The 26,676-nt window shown below is 41.2% G+C and overlaps 1 protein-coding gene across 1 annotated transcript; it reads left to right on the top strand.

Annotated features, from left to right (window-relative positions):
- On the top strand, positions 1-26,615 carry Sdb (SAXO downstream of blistered). Its single transcript, XM_066729861.1, has 5 exons — positions 1-3,228; positions 8,659-9,092; positions 14,465-14,724; positions 14,962-15,164; positions 15,338-26,615. Exons 1-5 carry the CDS (start codon positions 1-3, stop codon positions 24,812-24,814), a joined length of 13,602 nt encoding a protein of 4,533 aa, XP_066585958.1. The 3' UTR covers positions 24,815-26,615.
- Positions 26,616-26,676: the final 61 nt, after the last annotated feature.

The raw sequence follows: 26,676 nt of genomic DNA, 5'->3' as shown, positions 1-26,676 counted from the left end.
ATGACGATTAAAAAGGGAAAGAAGGGGCGGGGCGGGGGGAAGAACGAAACGACCGTTTCTTCGTCATCGAAGGAACTGTCGAAGGTTGAGAGTGTAGAGGTGACGTCCTCCAGTGTCGTCGAGGAGGCCATAAAAATCGAGGAGAGTCAGAGTACCAGTAGCGTTGTCGAGGTTTCCAGCTCGACTCGAGAGATCATCATGGACGGCAAGGGAAACGTTATCAAGGTCATCGAGAGTCCTGCGCAGGTTACGAGGCAGATGGAATCGGTGTGTACGAAAGCCGAGAGTTCGGAGGAATTCATAGCAGGTGAGAAGAGTCGTTCGGTGGCAGAGAGGAAACTGAGGGAGGACGCGAAGCGAGGATCTACGAAGGACCTTGAGATTCCTCAGGATCGCTTCTGCGTGCAGAATCAGATTCGATCGACTTCGCGTACCAGCGGAAGGGTCGAGTCTTCCTCTGTTAGCCAGGATGTTCGAGACCGCGTGACCTTGGAGAAGACGACGAACGGTCTGAAAAGTCCTGCGATAGTGGAGAGCACCTTGAGGAGCGTGGAGGAGAACAGATTGATCGATGAAGCCATCGAATCCATCACCAAGGACGCGGAGACCTTGACGAGTACCAGTAAGATTCTGGAATCGAGTAAAAAAGTCGATGACAATGGTCACGTGGTGTCCTCGAGCGGCCGAAGCCTCGATCACGAAGCAAAAGTCTCGAGGTTCACCGATGACGTTAGCGCTCCCAAGGTCATTCAGGATTCTCGTTCGAACAAGCCCGGCCAATCCACGTGGGATGGAACGTTCGTCTACGAAAAGGTTGATACGACTGCAAGAAGAGGAACAACGCCAGAGCCACCGGGAAGAGAGAAAAATGTTAGGACCTTGTCGAAATTACAGGACGACGCGTACGCGAAGGAAAGGACGAGCAAGGACGAGTCGCGATACTCGTCGTTCACGGAAGTCTCGTCCGTGACAAAAGAATCAAAATTCGCCGACGAGAAGCTAACGGATCTTCGGCCCTCGGTGGATTATGGTAAAGAAGAAACACGCTACCCGAGTCCACCGAAGCATCGTAGATCGGACGACTGGAAATCGAGCGACGTTGCTCAACTGCCTGAGAAAGAGAGCATCGAGGTTTCTATGAGAATCGATCGTACCGAATCGAGTCTCGATTCGAAGCAGGAGGGATCCTCGAGTTTTTCGAGAGTACACAGTGCGAAAGGATCGTCGGATTCATCGAAATTGATTTTCGAAGAAAAGAGGGATGTAAATAAAGAGACGAGCGTACGATATCCCGCGGGAAAGGTAGGATCACCTACCGGAAAAACCACGAGACCGGCTGATTCCACGAGGAATGGGCAGTTTGTCATTGAGAAACCCCGCGGGGATTCGAGGAGCGACGCCACGGTGATTAGAACCAGTGAGAAGCGACAGGACTCTGTGGATGTTGAGGATGTCACGGAGGAGCAGAACGTGTTTAATGCTTCCGGATTCGTATCCAGCTCCTACGTGGTGGAATATGCTTCCGGCGATACGAGGAAGGATGAGAGAAAATTGGAGAAGGTCACGACAGTGTCGGATGTGATTCTTGAGGAGGAGCCACCTGCTACTCGAAGAGGAAGCACCGATAAATCCCAGCCGAGATCCTATAAACCTGGACAGTCCACCTGGGATGGTAGCTTTGTTTACGAAAGACCAATAACCCCGGAACGTCCTAAAACTGATACGAGAAAGCGAAGCATGGATATTAGAGAAGTGACCGATGAACATTCGATAAACGAAGCGGATCTTATCACGTCTTCCTACATTGTTGAACACACTGCCGATACGAGGGAACATGGCTCCTCGTCGAGTCGTACGCTTTTACAAGATGATAAGGCGACGAAGAGCGACAAAAGACCGAATAGTCCTGAGAAAACGAGAGACGTTAGGACGACCAAGCTAGGATCTTCCACTTGGGACGGAACTTTCGTTAAGGAAAAAACTGAAGAAACGAAAAGACTGTTAAAACCGACTGACAAGCCATCTGGACAAACCGGTCATACTGACACTACACCGGAAAAAGTTAGGAAACCGGAAGAAAAACTTATTTCTCCCACTGACAGAACGAAAGGGTATGTTAGTGAAACTACTTTAAGCACTAACGATGCTGATATAAGCACTTCCGAACTCTTCAGCAATTCCGTCTTTCTTGAACAATCCTCCCAAAGTCTTACCGACACCAGTTTCGATTATTCCACTTCATCCGCCGAGACTGTAATTTTACGCGATGGTAAGCCTCTATCGAAAACTTACAAAACCTCTACTGTTTACGAACCGAAGAGTCCTGCGAAAAAATCTGTCGATTTCGTAACGACGACAACGCATAACATAGAATCGTTAGATAAAGACGAAAAATTCATATCCAAGATGGAAAAAAGTTTTGACGAGAAAATCACCGATGAAGAGCGTCACTATAGACCCTCGAAGCCGGGTTCATCGACCTGGGATGGCTCCTTCGTCTACGAGAAGCCGCAGTCGCCTAAGAAGCCTAAGGAGCAAAGTTCTAGACCAGTGAAACTTACGGAGAAATCTAGTAAACCTGTTACGAGTGATATGCAAACCAGCCCAGTTCGAAAGGAGCCAATTTCCGCTCGGCGCTCTTCGATCACCCTGCTGGACAAGGCGGAGGAAGTAACTAGTACGACGGAATTTAACACAGACTCGATAACATTGGAACGTACATCTGTCGTCGATTCTAAGGCCATCGATATTTCGGAAACCTCGAAGACGGTCATTCAAGAGATAACCGGTGACCGTAAGACCATTAAATTTAGCAAGGACACCACAGGACCTCTGGAGAACGCACCACGTTCTCCAACTAAACTTTACGATAGTCCTAGTTCCACCGAGGCTCCTGAAAAATCGCCTACCGACAGATCGGTTCGTCCTAGCAAGCTAGGCTCCTCCACCTGGGACGGATCCTTCGTGCAGGAGAAACCGGAAGGTCTAAGGTCAAAGCCATCCGATAGGAAACCTAATGAAAAGCCGGATGACCTTGGAAAATCGCTTGTGCCAAAGGAACAAAAACCATTGATGAAAACGCAGGATACACACGACCTTGTCGATAGAAGTACGGTTTCGGAAATGGTGGAGCAGTCCTCTTACGTCATCGATCAATCCAGCTTCACTTCCGTTCACGACATTATCAAAGAGCGCGTCGAGTTCACTAGCGACACTCGTAATGATGTGGTAAGTACACATTCGGGTCCTCCTAATTACCTCATCTTAACATCATCAACTTGCTAACAGTGTTCGTCGCTCTTTTAAAATTTAAGCTTAACCGCGCGTAATTGTAACTCTGAGCAGCGAATGGAAAACTATATTATTAAAAAATAAACCACTTGAAACAATATTTCTCTTAATATTTCTCTCCGACTATATACCATCCACGTAATTATTCTGTAATTAAATTTGCGTAAACACTGCTCTGTAATATCGTTTCTGTAATCTCGGTAATATCAGTACATTGCAATTTATTTGAATGATAATTAGCTGAAATTTTCGCAAATTAAATTCGTAATTATTCAAATCTATTCCTAAGTTATTTTACGATTGGATATAGTGTTTTTAGCGAATAGAATCGTGAGGTGATACCTCAGAGACTGGTATAATTAGTCATTCATTAAGTTTTGTATTAGCGAGCGTTTGTCAGTCGTTCGTGCAAATGGTAATGGTTTGCAATAATCGACGCTGGCAATGACCTAGTTGCGGAAAGCACAGTTGTTCTTTTTAGAAAAGATCCATCGTGTTTGTATGGTTCGGTGGTCCCCGGAGGTTCTCGCGGAAGAAACCCGTGGTCAAAACTTTCACTTTTAAAAGCGAACAGAGGACCCCGCCTCGTACATACATACATGCTTCGTTAGGCTAAATATACAGATGACGTAATGGCTCGAACAACATCTCGTCGAGGAAAAGAACGAAGAGTTTTGGTCCCGACGAAACTCCATCTTCTTCTCTTCACACGTATAAGTAAAGTCCTTAATGCGTTAAGACGATTGTTTCTCGATGAATTTCAACTAACTTTTCAAAAAGCGTGTTTGTGCACGTGCGATTTGTCCTGGAGAAGCGTTCGATGAAAATTCTGGCGCGAATGAGTCTTCCCCGAAATGCTGCATCGCCTGCGGCTGAAATCGATATTTGACGTTCGAATAACGACATACCTCTCGACTCTCTAAGCGCTAACCTCATTCGGGGGCGCTCCTGAAATATAATTAGAGCTCTTCCGGTATAGAAGCACCCGTGTTTTATAGATAACAGCCTAGCCTTCTAAAAAAATCTTTTAAAAATATACATGCACATATGCTGAACCTCTTTTATCCGATATACCCTAAATCCAAAGCTGAACTCTATGAGCATATCATTCATCTTTATTTAGCATTTCTTTTGCTTCTGAAGGATTCTTAAATAGGAAAATCAGTGTTAGGTAAATCTCTGTTAACTACTACTTGCTTCGTTAGCAATGCAAAGATCGATCCTTTTGTGTGTGTAGGAAGATGCGAGATTAAGGAGAATATGCTTGGAGAAACGTTCGTATGGGGAAACGATCCTTACTTGTGTCTACAATTAATTACCGTTTTGCTGTAAAGTCTCTCGAAGCGTACGCTCGACAAGCATCATTGATGTCCTTTGGCAATTTACTGATGGTTGATGCACGAAATACGAGTTTCCCCGGGATTTTATTCCGAGTGCAAAAACGAATCTTGAATTTCGAAATGCGAATGGCTTAATTTATTAATTGGTATCGACGGGATAGCAGAAGCGAGAAAATGAAAGAAATATTGAAAGGGCCGTGCATGAGGGGAGGGAGGGGTGGATTTGATGCATTGAACCGTACATAGAAATTAATTTCTCATATAGTATTATCCAGCCTCTGTCCATTCTTCAATATTCCGGTACGCCGGCAAAATCAATAGGGATGCACTATTATAAAATATCGACTAAAAAAAAGTGATAACGAAACCATTAATGGCGATGATGCGCTCGTATTTCTCGGCTGAGTAAAAAGGCACCGTCTGATTTTTTGTTCAGCTTTTACACGCTGAAAGTACATCGCCTACCTGTAATCCCCGTAATACGAAATACCGTATAAATGGGATGTGAAATTTTTTATCGCTCAATTTAGCACGCAATATATTCTCATTATGTTTATCACGTAAAAAGTATAATTGGCGATTAGCTCGTTATTCCCTTTTCTAATTGCTAATGTATTTTCGGATTCTGTAGTAACGAGACTTATATCGACATTAGAGGAGAAATTGGTGATTTATTTTTAAACTGTATGTTAGTTTGTTTTAGTAAAAGTAAGACAAAATGATGTTAACTCCATTCTCGATACATAAAAGTTTCGTAAAACTTTAATAGCTTTAGAGTTCTGTACACGTGCCAATTTTCTGTCGCGTATAGTCATTTAACTAGTTGAAAAGGATGAATTGTAAATAACACACTCGTTTTAATACACTGTCGACCGTTTCTTGTTTTCTTTTTTTTTTTAAATATATGTAAATAATATTCGCATAACGTCACCATTTGCACGAAAATATAATCCGGTAAAATCCTACTCGTACAAAAAAGCATTGTTAACGATAACGAAATGCGTGATAAAACGGAGGCCAATATTTCATATCGTGCCTTTATTTTTTTCGCGAAAATTTCATTCGTGGGTAAGATCGATTTTTTCATCGGTCGTAAACTGCAGTTTTCCTGGAAATTCGCAATATACTCTGTGGCTTCTGGGGAATGAAATGTTTTACTCGTAGGTACTTATCGACATTTCTATCGAATCATGGACAATGAGAGAAACATAGTGATTCTTACCGCCTGCAGGATGATGATCTTTTTGCACGTATATATAAGCAATGCTAAAAATATTTCTTTCATAAAGATGTAAAAACGGGGCATAATAGATGCAAACATTATATAAAGTTAATATATAACGTCTTATTCTGTGCTTGATCTGATTATTCGGAATGATATTATGCAATGCGAGACCTTTAAACGAGAGGAAGAAAAATGGAGATTTTACACGAAACGCGAAAGTGTTGCCTTATAGAATTGTTGATATGGTCACGGTAGATTTAGTATTCCCGAAGGTAATACGGCAGAGGTTTATCAATTTTGCATCGATCCCCCCGACAGGTACTGACAGGCTGTCTTGTATCTCGTTACTAATCTATGCTCGCTCTAGTTCTATCATGTCAGTAACTATACACCAAGAAGGCATAAATAACACGCTCGGTAGTTAAACAAGTGGAAAGAAATCAGTAATAACGCGTTACTGGAGAATACCCGAAAATGAATAAATTATGGTCCTTTGCACAATTAGAACGATAAATAGCGTTATGGAGTTTGTTATAAGGGCTCATATACCAAAGTTTCTGATAGATGAAAGCAGCGTTCGTATAGCATCAGCAAAAATGATTTGCCTCGTTATCGAGTTCCAGGTTGCGGAACGAGCTTTTCAACATAACGGGCTGGTCTAACGAACCGAAAACAGATGCGTGAAGTGGATTTAAAGCAGTTGAGGTTTTGCAGCAGTTTCTGCATTCGAGAATTACGAGTGGCCGAGTTGAATCGTCTAAGCATATTATAATATATATAAATATATATTATAGCCTGTACCAACCTTTTCATCAAATTCGTTAAATTATTTAAATGAAAACTTATTATACCGTCTTATTAATATTATATGCATTGGTTATTATTCCCTCGGTTGATTAATTTAATTGGAGGATCAAGTTTCCTGGAAAAATGAGAAAAACCCCGAAGAGAGACACAATCGAGGATTATTTCCATTCTAGAGATAAATTCAATTCTCGGTTGAAAATGGATTTCACAAAGGTTAAGCGATAGCACCACGGTATTGTAGGAGGTCAGGGCTGAAAGAATGACAGTCCGTCGAGCTTAGAATTTAATTTGAGAGTTTTAACGGCTAATACGATCACGTCATCGCGGTAATTAAAGCGAGGATTCTCTAGGAGGAGAGTGAAAATCGCGGTGGACGTGGTAAGGTTTGAAGCGCGTTCCGTAACACCGAGAATTCGATTACGTCGTTGGAGAAAGTGTGGAAAGGGTGAAAAGAGGTTTTTCCTTCCGCGGAATGTTGGCTTTAGTCGCGCGTGTCTCGAATAATGGCACGAGAGTCTGAGGGTACACTGGTAATCCCTGCGAATGGAGAATTTCAACAATAATACGCTGTATTATATATACATATATATATATAGCTATTAGCTCGTATCTGCTCAACCTGCTAGGACGTCGCTGGATCGTGGAGCTTCGAGGGGATCGCGTCGCGTCTGGATTAAAATTCACGTTTATGGAAATTGTCTGGAGGCGGAGTGTTTGATGGTGAAACCGTATATATCGAGACCGCGCCGAAATTGCAGCCGAGCGTGCACTGTGCAGACTCGCGTATTGCGTTACGGGGACAGGGGCTTGCACACTACAAAAGCCGGTCGCTCTCGCATTACGCACATTCAGTGAACTAAATGCCTCGCAGAGTCGTTAATCTCCCAGCGACTCGTTAAATCCATCTAAGAATTTAGCGAGTAGCAGCAATTCGGAAGTGCACCGAGGTAATCCTGTATAATTACTGCTACTTCTCTATATTTACCCCGAATAGTCCAATGAAACATATTTCCACTGATGGTTACAGTGATAAATTAAAAAAAGGTTTCATTGTTGGAGATTCTCGACTGTCTCGCGCTTCGAATAATAAAGTTATATGTAATTATTATTATAATGGAATCACACGGCGGACTTTTTCCCATGAATAATATAACGCTGGGGAATTGGTAAATGCTAGGTGAACCACGGTGAATCTGTTGTAGGCTGAAATCAGAACCGTGACGCGCATAAGCCATGCCGATCGGTTTAAGCGGAAGTCAAACAAAGCTTACGCTTAAACAATGTTTAATGTTTATCTAACAGATCGGGCAAGGTAGCTTAAAGGATACCCTTTGTAATTGTGCTGCTCTCTCGTCTCAAAATTCCTGCATTATTCTCCACTTTTACAAGTTGACAAGCCCTTTTAGTTTGTCTTACAATATATATATATATATATACCTACTCTTGAAAGAGGTTGCCTTATTCTTGCGAGAAAACACGCCAGGAAAGTAACTTTTCTAATATAGCACTTGTAGCAGCAAGACAAATATTTTTCCATCAATATAAAGATTTTCGCTCGATTGTTTATTCTACGATTTTCTCTTTTTAATTACGTTAAAAATTTAAGTCTTCGCGTATATGTAAAGTTTTTCGAGTTACACAATATATACATATAGATAGGTTCTTTGGGGCATATTGGTCGAAACTATCGAGAGACTGATGAAGCGCACTGTGCGTAGGAGACCGGGAAATGCGCAATTTGCGTGTGTGTATTACACGCTATTCGGCGATCAGCGCAGGCTTTGATCGTTCGTGAAAGTGGACGTAGCCTGCGGCGTGTAATTAGCGACTCGATAACCGCTTTGATTAAGGAAATCTTTTGAAATCAAGCAGCGTGACCGGATTCATTGACCAAATTATTGATTCCACGCGTCATATGTTAAAAAGAATTTATTATTCTTCTTCTTCCTTGAGCAGGCAATTGTTCAGAGATTAACGGTGCTCTATTGATTTTAGAATGTCGTTGATAAATCGACCAGGGGATTTATCAATAACGAGCAGTTGACTAGCATGGTCGCACGGGATGTCGTCGATGACAATCGGTTCCAGAAGATCACTTCGACCACGACGACTCCGACGGAGTCCCCGAAGAAAACGAGCCCGGATCGTCCGGGATATCCCAAGGGAATTCCGGGACTTCGCGAGGATGATCGAGGAAAAACAACACCGACGGCGGGGAAGCCCAGTCGTCCCCGAAGCCCCGAGAAACGGGATTATCCGTCCTCCAGTAGGAAACCGGGAAAGCAGAAAAAACCGGAAGAGAGGAGACGGGGAGACCAATCCCCGGACTCCCTCGACGATGGAGAAATACCTAAGAAGATCCCGGTTTCGGATATTCTCTCAAAAATACCCCGGAAGGAACAATGCATTTGTGAACTTTGCACCTGTGGGTAAGTTTCCTTCGTACTTAACAATTTCTCACCCTTCCCTCGTAAACACTTTATTACACATACACATACGCAAACACACACGACATAGCTTTGTTCCGACAAATTTATTTCTTCCCACTCGACATTCCCATCTTTATTTATTTTCACACCAGGGTAACTCGCGTGATTCACTCGAGTCACGAACGAGAAATAAAAATGACGCGCGAGTCCCGGTATTAACTAGTGAATACAAATATGGTAACTGCTTATAATTCAATGTGCTGGATTCCACATTAGCTCCCAATATTTGTCTTCTGATAATACATTTCCACGTTAAACATTTTAACACTCTGTCTTTCGCGTGCTGATTCAACTAATTCCAATCTCACAGAAAATTCAATGTAACAATCGCTTTACGCTCGCATGAGCAATCCAGCCGAGTTTTCTACTAGAATCTAAATTAACGCGCTGATATTGCTCGGATTAAAACGCGTGGAGAGTGTTTTCGATATAAATCGAACGTATCGAAACTGTTTTGGTCATTGTGCAAGAATGTTCAAAGTTGGACATTCGTCTGTATATATTCAGGTGGTTCGATTAATTTTAGGATAAGATCATGCAAAGCGATACGAGTTAGTTGTACAGGCTGCTGTTTAAGGAACAATTAAGTCGGTCATTGAATGAATTGTTTTTTTCTTATTTTTTTGTTAAGGTGGTTCGGTGGAATTCTCTGCATGGTCGTGGTGGATCGTGGTTTTATTCGTTGCAGCGAGAGTTTCGTAATCGTGGCTACTTTTTTTAAGATCGACGGACGCCGATCCCGATCCTGATCCCATAACTAATATATGTATATGTCACATGTATAGCGTGGAAAAGTAGGACGCGAGACAGTGCCATGTATGGTAAGTCGTTCTCGACCAATGACGCGGCGGCTCCTCGTCCCCGTTCCTTATTCGATGATTTAACACACACGATGCCGACCTACGCGTCCTCTAGCACCAGCTATTCCACGCTTACATTATTCGTAGCGTGCGTTCGTAATAGTAACACTAACAGTTGAACGTCCTTAATTCTTTGTAAAATCAGCTCGAACGTCCATCCTTCGATTCCACGCCACTGACTCACCTTATTGACCTTCGCGAGCTTCTATTTCATTCACCGAGAAAACTTCTCTCATCTTCCTTATGACTCCTTCTTTTTTAAACCTATCAAGCTTCGACCATGAAATTTTATTCCTAACCAAGGTCATCCCAGTTTTCCTTGACCAAGTTACGACCTTATATCTCGTATAAACCATGAAATCAGCTTCTTTGTCATTGCCATAAATCGACATTCTTCTTGGATTTATTTGTGGATTCCTATCAAATAGAGGGAGGGGGAGAGAGAGAGAGAGAGTAGTAATAGTGAAGAAAAACATTGGAAAAAATTCTTGTAAATCAGCGTTTCATCTTTTTGTTCTTCGATCAGTTTTGGAGAGAGATTTTTCTTCGAGTACCGAATATATTTTTCCTTTCATTTCGTCGATGTTGTTCGCTTTCCGGGAAAGTTTTATTTTTTACGCGTCGATTCGACTTAGGAACAGTTTTACTTATCACGTCCGAGTGAATTTCTGTTCGAAGGGAAGTTTCTCTAAAGCCGCTCTTCACGGTCTCGAGAGTTTATCAAGTTTCTCCGAAATGCTGTTCGCACTTTGGTGCTTACCTGAGTCGGTTGAAGGTAAACAGCCGGGACTCCTGGGGGAGGGGTAAATAATACTGATAAATATAATCCCTGGTCCCGCGGGATTGAAACACTTGACCCAAATGGAGGAGCGTCGAACGACCGGGTTCAGGTGCAGATCCGAGAAAATTGCTCGTCACATCTAAGACTTCCCTGGTAATTGCACCACTACTTTGATTAGCCACCAATTTTTTACTTACCCCCCATCAAATACCAATGAAACCTAGTCTTACGACCCTGTAGACTTCCTTGAAAGTCGTGGTCAAACCGGAAATCCTAGATAGAAGAACTAATTTTTAGAAGAATCGATATTTAATTTTTTAATATTATTAATATTTACCTCGGGCTTCATAAAACTGTAATTAGGTTAAGAGTTTGTATTAATTCTTATCTAATTCTGTAAATATTAATACCATAAAAAAATGTATAAGCTCTTTTATTGATTATTACCATAAAAATTTGTCTATACTATTTTTTATATTTGTGTTCATATTTAACGAGTTTTATCATAATTTTTGTAGACTTTCTACCCAACGATTTTACGTCTAGAAGAATTTTTATGTAACTTGAGAAATATAATAATAATATGTAAAAACTTGTAAGAGATTTCTTCTCTAAATCGGATCTTGTTTTATACTTCTGACTTGACTACGATTTTTTAAATATCTTGTATGTAAGCTTCTACACTTTCTTACACTATCTAATTACCATTCTCTTATCAAATTCTAATATTTTTATTTTAACATATTTTCTTATTTTTAAGAAATATCTATATATTCTTTAGCCCATTTATTATTTTCGTATACTTTTTTATTTTTATCTTGGAGGTACAGTCTCTCATCGAAGTATTTCACTATATTCTCGATTTATACATAAGTTATTTTCAAGTACGAGTAAATTTACCGAAGAGATTTCTTCGCGAACTTTTTGATAATCCAATCGCGAATCAGTGGCCTAGCGAATTAGGTGATTCACCATCGCGAAGCATTTCGTAAATTCAGTTTGGAAAATAAAAAACTGACTTGATTTAATATTTAACGGTAACTCTCAAAGGCGTTTTTACCAAATAAGTTAAAGCTGTGCATAGGGAATTGCTAAGGCTCGGATCTTACGTCCCCTTATAGACCTTTACCTCGTCGGCTAAATTTCCGCTCGCAACGAAGTAGGAAACACTTTAGTATCGAAAAAAAAAATTATGTACTTGATTAAACGAAATGAGAAGAAAGAGGAAAAAAACATAAAAAGACTTGGGGTATTTATCTAAGCTTCTTAAGGTTTTCCTTAACATCGATAAATTTTAATTTTAGTTTTATCATTATATTAGTTTTTGCGTTGTTATTATTTCTCCGAGGTATACACGAGTTTGACATGAAAATGACAGAAGGTAGTAGTTGTCTTAAGGGAATTTTTCAAAGTCGATCCTGCGGAATTCATCGCGTGCCATTCATTCCTTCGTTTGGTTTGCTCTGACCGAGTTAGGGAAAGGTGGAAAATCAATAATACATATAGTACTTGTGCGACTTGTTAGCATTTTGGGCGAAAAATTTTCCGCTCTGAAGGTGACAGTGAAACGAATGTAAAGGAAGGGAATGAAAGAAGGGGTTAGAGCAGAGTGACAGCTGCATTTTCGTTAATCCCTACCTGTTCGCTTCCCCTACTACGCATGCACGTTTTCATCGACGCTAATCTCTCGCTTTTATAACTTTGACAAGCTAGTAGAAAAGCCACTAAAGGTATATATATACATATATGTACACACATACCCTTAATCGAGAAACCTAGTAGCGTCATTTGACTATAACTTTTACTACTATTCCTTCCCTAATTTTCATCAGTTTAATGTAATATTTTTCATTTTTTTAATGGAATTTTTTTAGCCAATTTTAATCGCATTAGTAACATTCGATGGATTTAAATAATTAATTACACGATCGACACGCGGTATCAAAGTTCTAATAGGATAAACGAGAAATGGAAATATGATTAAATGGGGTTTTGTACAGTGGTAGAAAAAATTGTATTCTTGCTATGCGGTTGGGAATATCATGGCATGGATGGTAGGATATTTTCATTTATCTTGCTTTATATCTCTGCGGCGAGACGGGTCAAATACATCTGATTGTATCAAAAGCCAGTATATTGGTTGGTCGTCGTGCTAGTGGCTGGCTGCATGCAGTAGCGTTACATTTCATCGACAGCTAGGCTACGATATTCACGGCGCTATCGAATCACTAAACCACTGCTTGGTTTGGGGCTTATTTCTGCTCTCTCCTCTTACCTTTGTGTTAGAACTTAAATACTCTATCGTTACATTTTATTTCGTTATCCGTAATAATGTAGAATAGTTTTAAAATCAACTGCGTGAAAATACTCATAGACTGGAATGGAATTGTAAATCGACTCAACGTTCAATGTAAATATAATATAAATTAAATCGTAGTTGGATGAAACACTTATTTAATGAGATGTAAACCACCTAGTGTTTACACTTATATATTTTATCAATGAAACGAGTTGGTAAAGGGATCGTACGAGACTCTTAACGGAATTAATGCATTGAATCAAAGGCACGAGTGTCACGTATTAATTGGAACGACTGAGGAGTCACTGGATTGAATACAGAGCGCTAATTAGTAATCTTAACGCCGAGACTATAATTGAAGGCACGTGAGTGCATCGATATAGCTAATTCGTTCCTCGTGAGACGTACGCCTTACAAGCTACTCGTGATCCATGCCTAACGGGGCCTCCGACTAATTTCGATCGATTTTATATATTAGCTAGGTTCATGCATTTTAGTTGAGAATAACTAATTTTAATTTGATATAATAAATTCTTTGAATCACGGAATAGATTCAGCGGAAGGACCAAGTATACCTGTATATATAAGGAACTTGGGAAAAAAAGAATCGATAAGTCTATAGCTGCAGTGAACTGTGCCTAATAACACGTTTCATGGTATCAAGTAAGCTGATTGTACGAGTGGAGCATTGCACCTATATAGGGAAATATTACAAATCAGCTTCATTATAAAAGCATTGATCGCCTCGTGATGTACATGTTCCATTCGCTATCCCACAGAGTAAAAACATCTGCTTTTAAATAAAACCTGAAAAGGGAATTTTCCATCTAGTAAAACTCCTATCTAAACACTTCCGAAACATATCTCTTATAATTAAAACGAGCGAATTTTTTAATTCATCCGAAACTATATACTCCCACGTTTGGAAAGGATAATTAAAAAGATGGAATTCGAAAAGGCTGACTCTTTAAAAGGGACGAAGATAAAAATTTATATTTCGTGAGGAGCAGTAGAAATAAGGTGCTATGACTTTTTTCTAATTAAAGTAGGGGGAAAAAGCGAGATAGAGTGAGAGGAGAGAGGAAAATACGAGAGATAAAATTTTAGAACATCGTTGCGTTAATGAAGTTGTTAAAAAATTTTCGAGATGGGACGAGGAACGGCTTTGAGTCGGAGTTAACTGGAAATCGGATTTTAAACATTCGAGCAAAGGTATTCATTAGGGAGACTAAAATTAATAATAATAGTGGAAGCGCGAAAGTTGATAATAGTCTGGCATAATGCCATCTAATTAAGTGTCCGGAATAAAAAGCATTCGTCTCTGTCGAGTAGTAAGAAAGTTTTGTTAAGTGAGTAATGTGTAATTTTATAGGAGACACCGATGTCCTCATAATTTGCCGGTGGAACACCTGGAGATCCCGAAGGATAAACCAGTAGACACAGTGACTTCGTACCGGGAAGAATTCGACGAGAAACGAGCGGACAGGCAGATTGAATATCATCATAAGGACCACTTGCGTATGGAGGGAGAATTCATCGGTGAGAGACGAACGGACTACGTGGCTACTCGTGGAGAACGCGCCCTAGTTAAAAAACCTGAGGATAATTTATATCCCGAAGGAAATTTCGATGGTAAGTCTAACTTATATAATCCCTAAGCTTTCTTTTTACTTAATACTGTAGTAATTTATTTTTTTAAATATTTGACATAGGCTTTGATAATTTGTCTGATGAGAAATATACATATATAGGAGTTTAATTTTTTTTACTAGTCTAGTATGCGAATTTAATATGACATATTTAATTTTCGAAGAAGCTGAGCGATGTGAGAGAAGAGGGGTTTGCTAATTAAAAAATTTAATCATCTAGGCGTGACGACCACGGAGCTGGTTTTCACCGGAATTACCGGAGAAAGACCGAGCCCGGTACGTCGAAATACGTATACTAAGGTGGAGGGCGAATTCATAGACGAGACGACCACTCGAACCGAATATATCGATCATCGAGGCACTCAACGTGCAGAAATTATTAAACGCACTGATAACCTTATAATAGGGGAGGGTGAATTTACGGTAAGTTTAAACTACTAATCTCTTACGCTTAAATTTTATAATTTTTCTTACTTTATTTTAATTAAAAAAAAAAAAAGAAATAGAAAAATCTTTGATTTTATTTTCCTATATTTATTTTACTTTGTGACGCTATTATTTTTTACTGCCTGAAAATTATAAAGATTTTTTTGTAGGGTACCTCTCACGTAAAAGAAGATTTTCATACTTACGACGCTGTAGAGGTGGAGCCTCGCCGACGACCAACTCAAATTACGGAGGAGAGTCGTTATTATAATAAGACTGACGTTGTAGAAAATATTATAACTAGTCACGAGGAATATAGAACTTTTGATGAGACGGATTATCGTAGCACGATAATTAAGCACGATGACAATTTGAGACCGGAAGGATCATTCGAGGCGACTACACATACTAAAACTGATTACGTTACTCCTGCTTTAACTAGAAGACAAGAGCCGCAAAAGCCGAAGGATAATCTGAAGCCTGAAGGTCCTTTCGAAGGTAAACCTAAGGATGATTATAAACCAACCCGAGGTGATCGAGCTGATGTAAAAAAGCCTAAGGATAATTTGAAGCTAGAAGGCCCTTTCGAAGGTAGACCTAAAGATGATTATAAACCAACGAAAGGTGATCGCGTGGACGTAAAGAAACCAAAGGATAATCTGAAACCCGAAGGACCATTTGAAGGGAGACTAAAAGATGAATATACTCCTGGAGAACGACGAACACCTATAAAGCACGCGGATAATTTATATCCTGAGGGAGATTTCGAAAGACCTGAGGTTGAACCTTATGGTCCTGGTGATAGGGCTCCTATTGTACGTCATCCTGATAATTTATTTCCTATAGGAGATTTTCCTGATCGTGAACGTGAACCGTTCCAACCAGCTGAGCGAAGAACTCCAATTAAACACGATGATAATTTGCGTCCTGAAGGCGAATTTGACGGTCGTCCTAAAAATGATTTTCTATTAAAACGTGGTGAACGTCCAGAAGTAAAGAGACAAGAAGACAATCTTAAACCAGAAGGACCCTTTGAAGGGAGGCCGAAAGACGATTATAAACCAACGAGAGGAGAGCGTGCTGACGTTAAGAAGCTAAAAGACAATCTGTACCCTAAAGGTAAATTTGATGGTAAACCAAAAGATGACTTTTTACCAAAGCGTGCTGAGCGGCCTAAGCCTATAAAACCATTTGATAATCTGAAACCTGAAGGTCCTTTCGAAGGGAAACCAAAGGATGATTACACACCTAAAATTGCCGAAAGGCCTGAGGTGAAACGGCCTAAGGATAATTTAAAACCTGAGGGCAAATTTGAAGATAAACCTAAGGAAAAATTTTCTCCAGGAGAAAAACGAAAGCCGATTAAACATCCGGATAATTTGTATCCTGATGGTGAATTCGAAAGGCTAGAACCGATACCGTATAGTCCAGGAGACAGAGCTTCAATTGTACGACATCCCGATAACTTGTTCCCTGAAGGAGAATTTGCAGAACGAGAGCGTCAGCCATACCAACCTACCGAACGAAGAACACCAATTAGACACGATGATAATCTTCGTCCAGAGGGAGAGTTCCCTGAGAGAGAAAGAGTTCCATTCAGACCAGCTGAAAAAAGAACACCGATCAAACACGACGATAATCTTCGTCCAGAGGGAGAATTCCCTGAGAGAGAAAGAGTTCCTTTCAAACCAGCTGAAAAAAGAACACCTATCAAACGCGATGATAATCTACGTCCTGAGGGAGAGTTCCCTGAGAGAGAAAGAGCTCCATTCAAACCAGCCGAAAAAAGAACACCAATCAGGCACGACGATAATCTTCGTCCAGAGGGAGAGTTCCCTGAAAGAGAAAGAACTCCATTCAAACCAGCCGAAAAAAGGACACCAATCAGGCACGACGATAATCTTCGTCCAGAGGGAGAGTTCCCCGAGAGAGAAAGAGCTCCATTCAGACCAGCTGAAAAAAGAACACCGATCAAACACGACGATAATCTACGTCCTGAGGGAGATTTCCCTGAGAGAGAAAGAGCTCCATTCAAACCAGCCGAAAAAAGAACACCAATAAGGCACGACGATAATCTTCGTCCAGAGGGAGAGTTCTCTGAAAGAGAAAGGGCTCCTTTCAGAGCAGCTGAAAAAAGAACACCTATTAAACATGATGATAATCTACGTCCAGAGGGAGAGTTCCCTGAGAGAGAAAGAGCTCCATTCAAACCAGCTGAAAAAAGAACACCAATCAGGCACGACGATAATCTTCGTCCTGAGGGAGAATTCCCTGAGAGAGAAAGAACTCCATTCAAACCAGCCGAAAAAAGGACACCAATCAGGCACGACGATAATCTTCGTCCTGAGGGAGAATTCCCTGAGAGAGAAAGAACTCCATTCAAACCAGCCGAAAAAAGGACACCAATTAGGCACGACGATAATCTTCGTCCAGAGGGAGAGTTCCCCGAGAGAGAAAGAGCTCCATTCAGACCAGCTGAAAAAAGAACACCGATCAAACACGACGATAATCTACGTCCTGAGGGAGATTTCCCTGAGAGAGAAAGAGCTCCATTCAAACCAGCCGAAAAAAGAACACCAATAAGGCACGACGATAATCTTCGTCCAGAGGGAGAGTTCTCTGAAAGAGAAAGGGCTCCTTTCAGAGCAGCTGAAAAAAGAACACCTATTAAACATGATGATAATCTACGTCCAGAGGGAGAGTTCCCTGAGAGAGAAAGAGCTCCATTTAAACCAGCTGAAAAAAGAACACCAATCAGGCACGACGATAATCTTCGTCCTGAGGGAGAATTCCCTGAGAGAGAAAGAACTCCATTCAAACTAGCCGAAAAAAGGACACCAATCAGGCACGACGATAATCTTCGTCCTGAGGGAGAATTCCCTGAGAGAGAAAGAACTCCATTCAAACCAGCCGAAAAAAGGACACCAATCAGGCACGACGATAATCTTCGTCCAGAGGGAGAGTTCCCCGAGAGAGAAAGAGCTCCATTCAGACCAGCTGAAAAAAGAACACCGATCAAACACGACGATAATCTACGTCCTGAGGGAGATTTCCCTGAGAGAGAAAGAGCTCCATTCAAACCAGCCGAAAAAAGAACACCAATAAGGCACGACGATAATCTTCGTCCAGAGGGAGAGTTCTCTGAAAGAGAAAGGGCTCCTTTCAGACCAGCTGAAAAAAGAACTCCTATTAAACATGATGATAATCTACGTCCAGAGGGAGAGTTCCCTGAGAGAGAAAGAGCTCCATTCAAACCAGCTGAAAAAAGAACACCAATCAGGCACGACGATAATCTTCGTCCAGAGGGAGAGTTCCCTGAAAGAGAAAGAACTCCATTTAAACCAGCCGAAAAAAGGACACCAATCAGACACGACGATAATCTTCGTCCTGAGGGAGAATTCCCTGAGAGAGAAAGAGCTCCATTCAGACCAGCTGAAAAAAGAACACCGATCAAACACGACGATAATCTACGTCCTGAGGGAGATTTCCCTGAGAGAGAAAGAGCTCCATTCAAACCAGCCGAAAAAAGAACACCAATAAGGCACGACGATAATCTTCGTCCAGAGGGAGAGTTCTCTGAAAGAGAAAGGGCTCCTTTCAGAGCAGCTGAAAAAAGAACACCTATTAAACATGATGATAATCTACGTCCAGAGGGAGAATTCCCTGAGAGAGAGAGAACTCCATTTAAGCCAGCGGAAAGAAGAACACCAATCAGGCACGACGATAATCTTCGTCCAGAGGGAGAGTTCCCTGAGAGAGAAAGAACTCCATTCAAACCAGCCGAAAAAAGAACAGCAATCAGGCACGACGATAATCTTCGTCCAGAGGGAGAGTTCCCTGAAAGAGAAAGAACTCCATTCAAACCAGCCGAAAAAAGGACACCAATCAGGCACGACGATAATCTTCGTCCTGAGGGAGAATTCCCTGAGAGAGAAAGAACTCCATTTAAGCCAGCTGAAAGAAGAACACCAATCAGGCACGACGATAATCTTCGTCCAGAGGGAGAGTTCCCTGAGAGAGAAAGAGCTCCATTCAAACCAGCCGAAAAAAGAACACCAATCAGGCACGACGATAATCTGCGTCCAGAGGGAGAGTTCCCCGAGAGAGAAAGAGCTCCATTCAGACCAGCTGAAAAAAGAACACCGATTAAACACGACGATAATCTTCGTCCAGAGGGAGAATTCCCCGAGAAAGAAAGAGTTCCTTTCAGACCAGCTGAAAAAAGAACACCTATCAAACACGATGATAATCTACGTCCTGAGGGAGAGTTCCCTGAGAGAGAAAGAGTTCTATTCAAACCAGCCGAAAAAAGAACACCAATCAGGCACGACGATAATCTTCGTCCAGAGGGAGAGTTCTCTGAAAGAGAAAGGGCTCCTTTCAGACCAGCTGAAAAGAGAACACCTATTAAACACGATGATAATCTACGTCCAGAGGGAGAATTCCCTGAGAGAGAAAGAACCCCATTTAAGCCAGCTGAAAGAAGAACACCTATTAAGCATGATGATAATCTTCGTCCTGAAGGTGAATTTCCTGAGAAAGAAAGAACTCCGTTCAAGCCAGCTGAAAGAAGAACCCTAATCAAGCATGACGATAATCTTCGGCCTGAAGGGCCCTTCGAAGGTAAAGCTAAGGACGATTTCCAACCAGTTATTGGTGAACGTATGGATGTAGTAAAGCGAACCGATAATCTACGTATGGAAGGTGAAATAGAAACGTATAGATCTAGAGACGAATATACCGAATTTTTGGTGCATGAAAGAGCAGAAGTCACGAGATATCAGGACAATCTTCGTATGGAGGGTGAATTTATTGATGTAAGAACACGGGATGACTATAAAGTAGTCAGAGGTGAAAGAGTAGATATAGTTAAGCATACTGATAATCTAAAACCAGAGGGTCCCCTCGAAGTTCGTCCAAAAGACGACTACTCTCCTAAAAAAGCTGAAAAGCTAATAATTAAAAAGCCAATAGACAATCTTAAACTGGAAGGCGATTTTGATAGACCGGTAAAGCAGCCAGTTGGTCCATGTGAGAAAGGAACACCGATCAAACATTCCGATAATCTAAAGCTAGAAGGGGAGTTTGAAAGACCTAAACCAGACAAATATCAGCCTGCAGAAAGACCAGTTATTAAGAAACCATCAGATAATTTGAAACCTGAAGGTGAATTTGTTAGCCGTCCGAAGGAAGAAGCACCGAAAAAAGGTGATAGAGCTGACGTGAAAAAGCCAAAGGATAATCTACGACCCGAAGGCGAATTTGATAGGCCCATGAAGAAAGTAACAGGTATAGTAGAAAAGAGAACACCAATCAAACACGCTGACAACTTGAAACCTGAAGGAGAATTTGAAAGACCAGCGCCTAAAGAGTATAAACCAGCTGAAAGACCTATTGTTAAAAAACCATCTGACAATTTAAAGCCGGAAGGGGAGTTTGAAAGACCTCAGCCAAAGAAGATTAGTTTAGCAGAAAAACGAACACCTATAAAACATCCCGATAATCTGAAACCAGAAGGTGATTTTGTAAGTAGGCCTAAGGAAGAAGCACCGAAACGCGGAGAACGGGCAGATGTTAAAAAGCCAAAAGATAATTTGAAACCTGAAGGAGATTTTGAAAGACCTCATAAGACTCCAGTGAAACCTGCTGAGAAGCGAACTCCTATTAAACATTCTGATAATCTGAAACCCGAGGGAGACTTCGAACGACCTGATCAAGAAGAGTATCGACCTGCTGAGAGGCCACGGGTTAAGAAACCTGTTGATAATCTAAAACCTGAAGGAGAGTTTGACCGACCAGACCATGAAGAGTATCGACCTGCGGAAAGACCCCAGCCTAAAAAGCCTGCGGATAATCTTAAACCAGAAGGAGAGTTTGAAAGACCTCAGAAATCTCCAGTAAAGCCAGCGGAGAAACGTAGTCCAATTAAACATGCCGATAATTTGAAACCTGAAGGAGAATTTGAAAGGCCTGACCATGAAGAGTATCGACCTGCAGAGAGACCCCAGCCTAAAAAGCCTGCGGATAATCTTAAACCAGAAGGAGAGTTCGAAAGACCTCAGAAATCTCCGGTAAAACCAGCGGAGAAACGTAGTCCAATTAAACATGCCGATAATTTGAAACCTGAAGGAGAATTTGAAAGGCCTGATCATGAAGAGTATCGACCTGCAGAGAGACCACAGCCTAGAAAGCCTGTAGACAATCTTAAACTAGAAGGAGATTTTGAACGTCCTCAAGTAGAAGTTGTTAAGCTAGCAGAAAAACGAACTACGATAAAACATCCTGATAATTTGAAACCAGAAGGTGAGTTTGTCGGTAAACCTAAGGACGATTTTAAGCCAACCAAGGGAGAACGTGCAGACGTGAAACGACCAGAAGATAACTTAAAACCCGAAGGTCCATTCGAAGGTAGACCTAAGGATGACTTCCTAGTGGTTTGTGGAGAACGAATGGATATTGTTAAAAGGATGGATAATCTTCGTATGGAAGGTGAATTTATCGATGTTAGAACAAGGGATGACTTTAAAGTAGTGAGGGTTGAAAGAGTTGATGTGGTTAAGCATTCAGATAATCTGAAACCGGAAGGACCTTTTGAAGGAAGACCGAAGGATGACTATAGCCCGAAAAAAGCTGATAGACCTGAGATTAAGAAACCTGAGGATAATCTTAAGCCTGAAGGAAAATTCGTGGGTCGACCTAAAGAAGAAGCACCGAAAAAGGGTGATAGAGCTGACGTTAAAAAACCTAAGGATAATTTACGACCAGAGGGTGACTTTGAACGTCCTGAGAAAGCTCCTATTGGTCCAGCTGAAAGAAGAACTCCTATCAAACATCCTGATAACTTGAAGCCTGAAGGAGATTTTGTTGGTAAACCTAAGGAAAAAGCACCTATAAAAGGAGAGCGTGCGGACGTTAAAAGACCTACCGACAATCTTCATCTAGAAGGAGAGTTCGAACGTCCTGAAAAGGCACCTACTGGACCTGTAGAAAAGAGGACTCCTATTAAACATCCTGATAATTTGAAACCTGAAGGAGATTTTATTCGTCGTCCTAAGAAAGATGCTGTAGCGAAAGGAGAACGAGCTGAGGTGAAAAAACCTAAGGATAATCTTCATCCCGAAGGAGACTTTGTAAAACGAACACCGAAGAAGGTTGAACCTGCAGAAAGAAGAACTCCTATTCGCCCTGAAGATAATCTTCATCCAGAGGGAGACTTTTATATTACACCTAAGGATGACTTTATACCTAAGAGAGCAGAAAGACCAGTGGTTAAGAAGCCTGAAGATAATTTACATCCTCAAGGTGAAATGGAAGTCAGCCCATCCTCTAGGGATGATTATAAATACGTCAATGGAGAACGAGTTGAAATTCGAAGACACGAAGACCATCTTCGTATGGAGGGTGAAATTGATGTAAGAAGATCTAGAGATGATTACACAAAGATCACGAAAGTTGACAGAGTAGAAGTGAAGAAACGCGAAGATAACTTGAGAGTCGAAGGAGAATTTATTGATATACGTCGTAAGAGTGATTATACACACGTAGTTGGAGAACGCGCTCCTATTAAGAAACATCCTGACAATTTACATCCCGAGGGAGAGTTCGAGAGGCCAGAAAAGAGCCCTGTTGGTCCAGGAGAACGAAGGTCACCAATCAAGCATCCCGACAATTTGCATCCAGAAGGAGATTTCGAAAGACCACGGAAGAGCCCTGTGGGCCCAGGTCAACGAAGGTCACCCATCAAGCATCCTGATAATTTACATCCAGAGGGAGATTTCGAGAGACCTCAGAAGAGTCCTGTGGGTCCAGGTCAGCGAAGGTCACCAATCAAGCATCCAGACAATTTGCATCCAGAAGGAGATTTCGAAAGACCACAGAAGAGTCCTGTGGGCCCAGGTCGGCGAAGGTCACCAATCAAGCATCCTGATAATTTGCATCCAGAAGGAGATTTCGAAAGACCACAGAAGAGTCCTGTAGGCCCAGGTCAGCGAAGGTCACCAATCAAGCATCCAGACAATTTGCATCCAGAAGGAGATTTCGAACGCAGAAGTCCAGAGAAGGCTGGTCCGATCGAGAGAAGAACTCCTATTCGTCATTCGGACAATCTGAAACCGGAGGGTAAGTTCACTGGTCAGCCTCGCGATGACTTTACACCGAAACGCGGTGAAAGACCGGAAATAGTAAGGCGAGAGGATAATCTGAGAATGACCGGTGATTTCCAAGACACGACGTCCCAAAAATCTACTTATACAGTGGTTCGTGGTGAACGCGCTGAGATCAAACGTCACGAGGACAATCTCAGGGTCAACACTGGCACGATGGAAATGAGGACTACGACGAAAGCAACGTTTACCCCGACGAAGAAGGAAGTTTCTCCGCAATCGATCAACAGCAGACGTCATATGGAATCGTCAATCACTCTTGGCGATGACACGACTATCATGACCAGCAGTAATCAACGCAATTACAACACATACACGAAGAAAACCGGAAAGGAGCTCGCGTCGAAGACAAGCAACGTAGAATCGGAAACCAAGAGGAACGTTTCCCAGGATTCGAGGGTACTCTCTGACGGAAGTGTCGTCACTAGCGTTAAGAAATCCACGAGTTCAGCCTATACCGATCAACGAGTTCAAGGTCATGAACACGAGGACCAGCGGGTTGTTCAAAGTACAATGGAGAGTCAGCAGAAAATAACCGGAGAAAGACAAAATGGAGTTCATCAGAGGTATCAGCAAAGTGTAGAGAGACATCAACATGAAACGAAGAGACGAGAGCATTCTGAGAGGCATCAGCAGGAAACGGTTAGAAGGGAAAATTTGGAAAGGCAGCAGGAATTGAGCAAACGGGAGCACTTGGAAAGACAACAGGAAGAAAACAGACGCGATTATGTAAATTCTCATCACTTGGAGAGCAAACAGAGTAGCGCAGCTCGTCAATCGACGAGGATTCACGAGCAGCATACGATTTCCAGTCAGGCGAGGTACAATTCGACCCAGGCCAACAGCGCCGAGTTCAGACAGGCGATTTCCGGTCAGTCAGATCGCTCTCAAGTGGAATCCTCGACAAAGACCGGTCATCACAGGAAGAACGTCATAACTTCGTCTTCCACCGACGTGAATAACGCCGTTTTGCATCGGAAGGGAATAGCGACTTCTACGGAGGCGCTGCACACGATCTCCTCTTCAGCCACGGACCAGAAGAAGAGTATATCGAATTTGGCCGAGAGTGGTCAGTTCATCAGCAACTCGAGCCAGAGTAGCGACAGGCGAAGCTTCACCTCTATGCATCGGAACAGCAAGGAGGCCAATCCTTGGGCTTCCTCGTCCTACGATCGTCCACAGAGAATAGTCAGGCAGGACAATTTGTCGGTGGGAGGTAAATTCTATTCGCAGAGCGAGGCAAGGAATTATGGGAACTTTAAAAACAGCAGCCAGAGAGTCGAGAGGGTGCAGAAGATAGCGAACGTTTCTCACATCAACCTTGGGGACGGTACTACCATTACGACCAGCTCATACAAGAGGGAGTATCAACCCAGAGTGAAAGGACCCTGTCCAGCTGCCCTTATCGAGACCAAACAGGCGCCTTTCAAACACACGCGTGATACCCAAAAGCACAAGTTCTACATGCCCCTCGTCTCTAATTGATGCCTCCTCTTCCCCTCCTCCTAACACTTTTTTACACTCGATCCGCTAATTGAAATTAACGATCAATAGTATCTTAGTAATAAGCAAATTTTCAGCCAAGAATTTCACAATTTTTCTATAAGATCCTTTGCCTATATATAGTCTAAAATCAATTTATATATTTGCCTATACGGAATCTTAAAAAAATTACTGTTTCATTTGTACTGATTATATATTGTACTCTATTAGTACTTATTCTCTCGTAATTACACGAAATTATCGAAATCATTGGATGTATTCTGCATGTGGAATTAGTTAATTCGACAAGGATTTTCACGAATAATTCATTTAACGTTGATTATGCTCGAGTTGAATTGGGATTGTTTGCTACACGCAATTAATAGCTAAATCATTAGAGATTTATGGCGAGAAGGATACTGATTAATTAAATTATTAATCCCAGAATCCTGGGCTGCGCGATTGGACGGAATGTTCATTGATCGATGCTTCGCCAATTGGATGCCCGTTGAGAATCTGCCGTGAAAGCATAACGAGAATTGTTGTGCTAATAAACTGTACGATGTGATAGAGACTCGCGCTATCGGAAATTCTATTTATTGCGTAACATACTGTTAATTAAAGTCCGAAGGACCAATCGCTAATAATGCTTTCTTCAATCTTGGCAATAGCGTGTTGTTTGAAAGATATAAGCGTAAATATACTATATATATTCGCGTGTATGATATAACAGGAGTCTCTCGTCGAGCAGGACTTTGAGGAGAGTCCACGATATTTGACATTTTCATGTTTGACTGTTTGCGAGCAGTCATTCCGATTAAAATTCAGTTCTACTTTAAGCCACGTGTATTAAAAAGCAATAACTAGAGCTTAAATCCGTGATATGGTTGAACCTAATGTGACGTTAGCTTCGACTGCTTTTAGGATAGTACACGTAACTTTGTATAATCCCCCACATATACAAATATTCCCCACTATTACTCTGACTTAATATCATATGTTTTATTATAATTTTTCTTTACCTTCTTACCGATCATTTTATTGATTTTTTTATCATATTCAATAACACGTCAACTTAATACTATTACATAAGAGTTGTAATAATTGTACCAATTTTTATAGTGCTACAATGACACTTTTTTTCAACCGGACAAACGATTTATTCGTCTGTGGAATATTGTATCAGTTTCTTTTTTTTTCAAACCAATAAAATCATTATTCTTTATAATTTCTTATGATTTCCTTTAATTATTTTCCACACTCGTACCATCCCTACGCGCAATAATCTTAAGTAGCTTTAACGTAACATAAGCTGCCTGAAAAATTCCGTAGATCCCTTAATGCTCTTCTCACGTACAAATTTTTTTAGCTTTCGAACAATATTTGTCCAGTTAACGACTTATCAATTGGTATGCCGTAATTTTACGTCAATTTCAAGCACGAATTGTGCAACACCGAGATTAGTACAAGCTCGTGTTACTTGTGCTATAAAAAATATCGATTAGTGTGAACTGTAAATAATAATCTGGAGGCCTTGGGCTGTTCATAAAATTGTGAATAAATGCTACATAGGTCCAACGAATTTTGAAATAAAAATATAAAACGACCCTTTAAATTTAATCAAGATGACAATAAATTGCTCAAGTATGTATGTTCTATTTACGTACTATGGAGAAATTGGAAAAATTTTATCAAACGGTGAATAAATGTTAAAAGTCCAATAAACGAATTACCCTTCACAGGTTATAATGTAAATAGCATAAGTCCTGTAATTATATAGTTATAAAAAATCTTCGAGTGTAAATAATCAAAAGATATTCTGCAATAAAATATCATATTCTATTATTTTTTGGCATTTGGGTGTT

The sequence above is a fragment of the Prorops nasuta genome, unplaced genomic scaffold, assembly GCF_024137725.1.
Source record: "Prorops nasuta isolate Cenicafe-Biocafe unplaced genomic scaffold, Cenicafe_Pnas_1.2 PNAS00002, whole genome shotgun sequence".
Classification (NCBI taxonomy): domain Eukaryota; kingdom Metazoa; phylum Arthropoda; class Insecta; order Hymenoptera; family Bethylidae; genus Prorops; species Prorops nasuta.
This window is presented reverse-complemented; position numbering and strand designations above follow the sequence as displayed.

What these genes read in the sequence shown, in the direction of transcription:
- Sdb (XM_066729861.1), top strand. Translation starts at nt 1, where the DNA reads ATGACGATTAAAAAGGGAAAGAAGGGGCGGGGCGGGGGGAAGAACGAA. An exon ending in GCGACACTCGTAATGATGTG is followed by an intron (nt 3,229 to 8,658) that starts GTAAGTACACAT and finishes TATTGATTTTAG; the next exon opens with AATGTCGTTGATAAATCGAC. An exon ending in TGTGAACTTTGCACCTGTGG is followed by an intron (nt 9,093 to 14,464) that starts GTAAGTTTCCTT and finishes GTAATTTTATAG; the next exon opens with GAGACACCGATGTCCTCATA.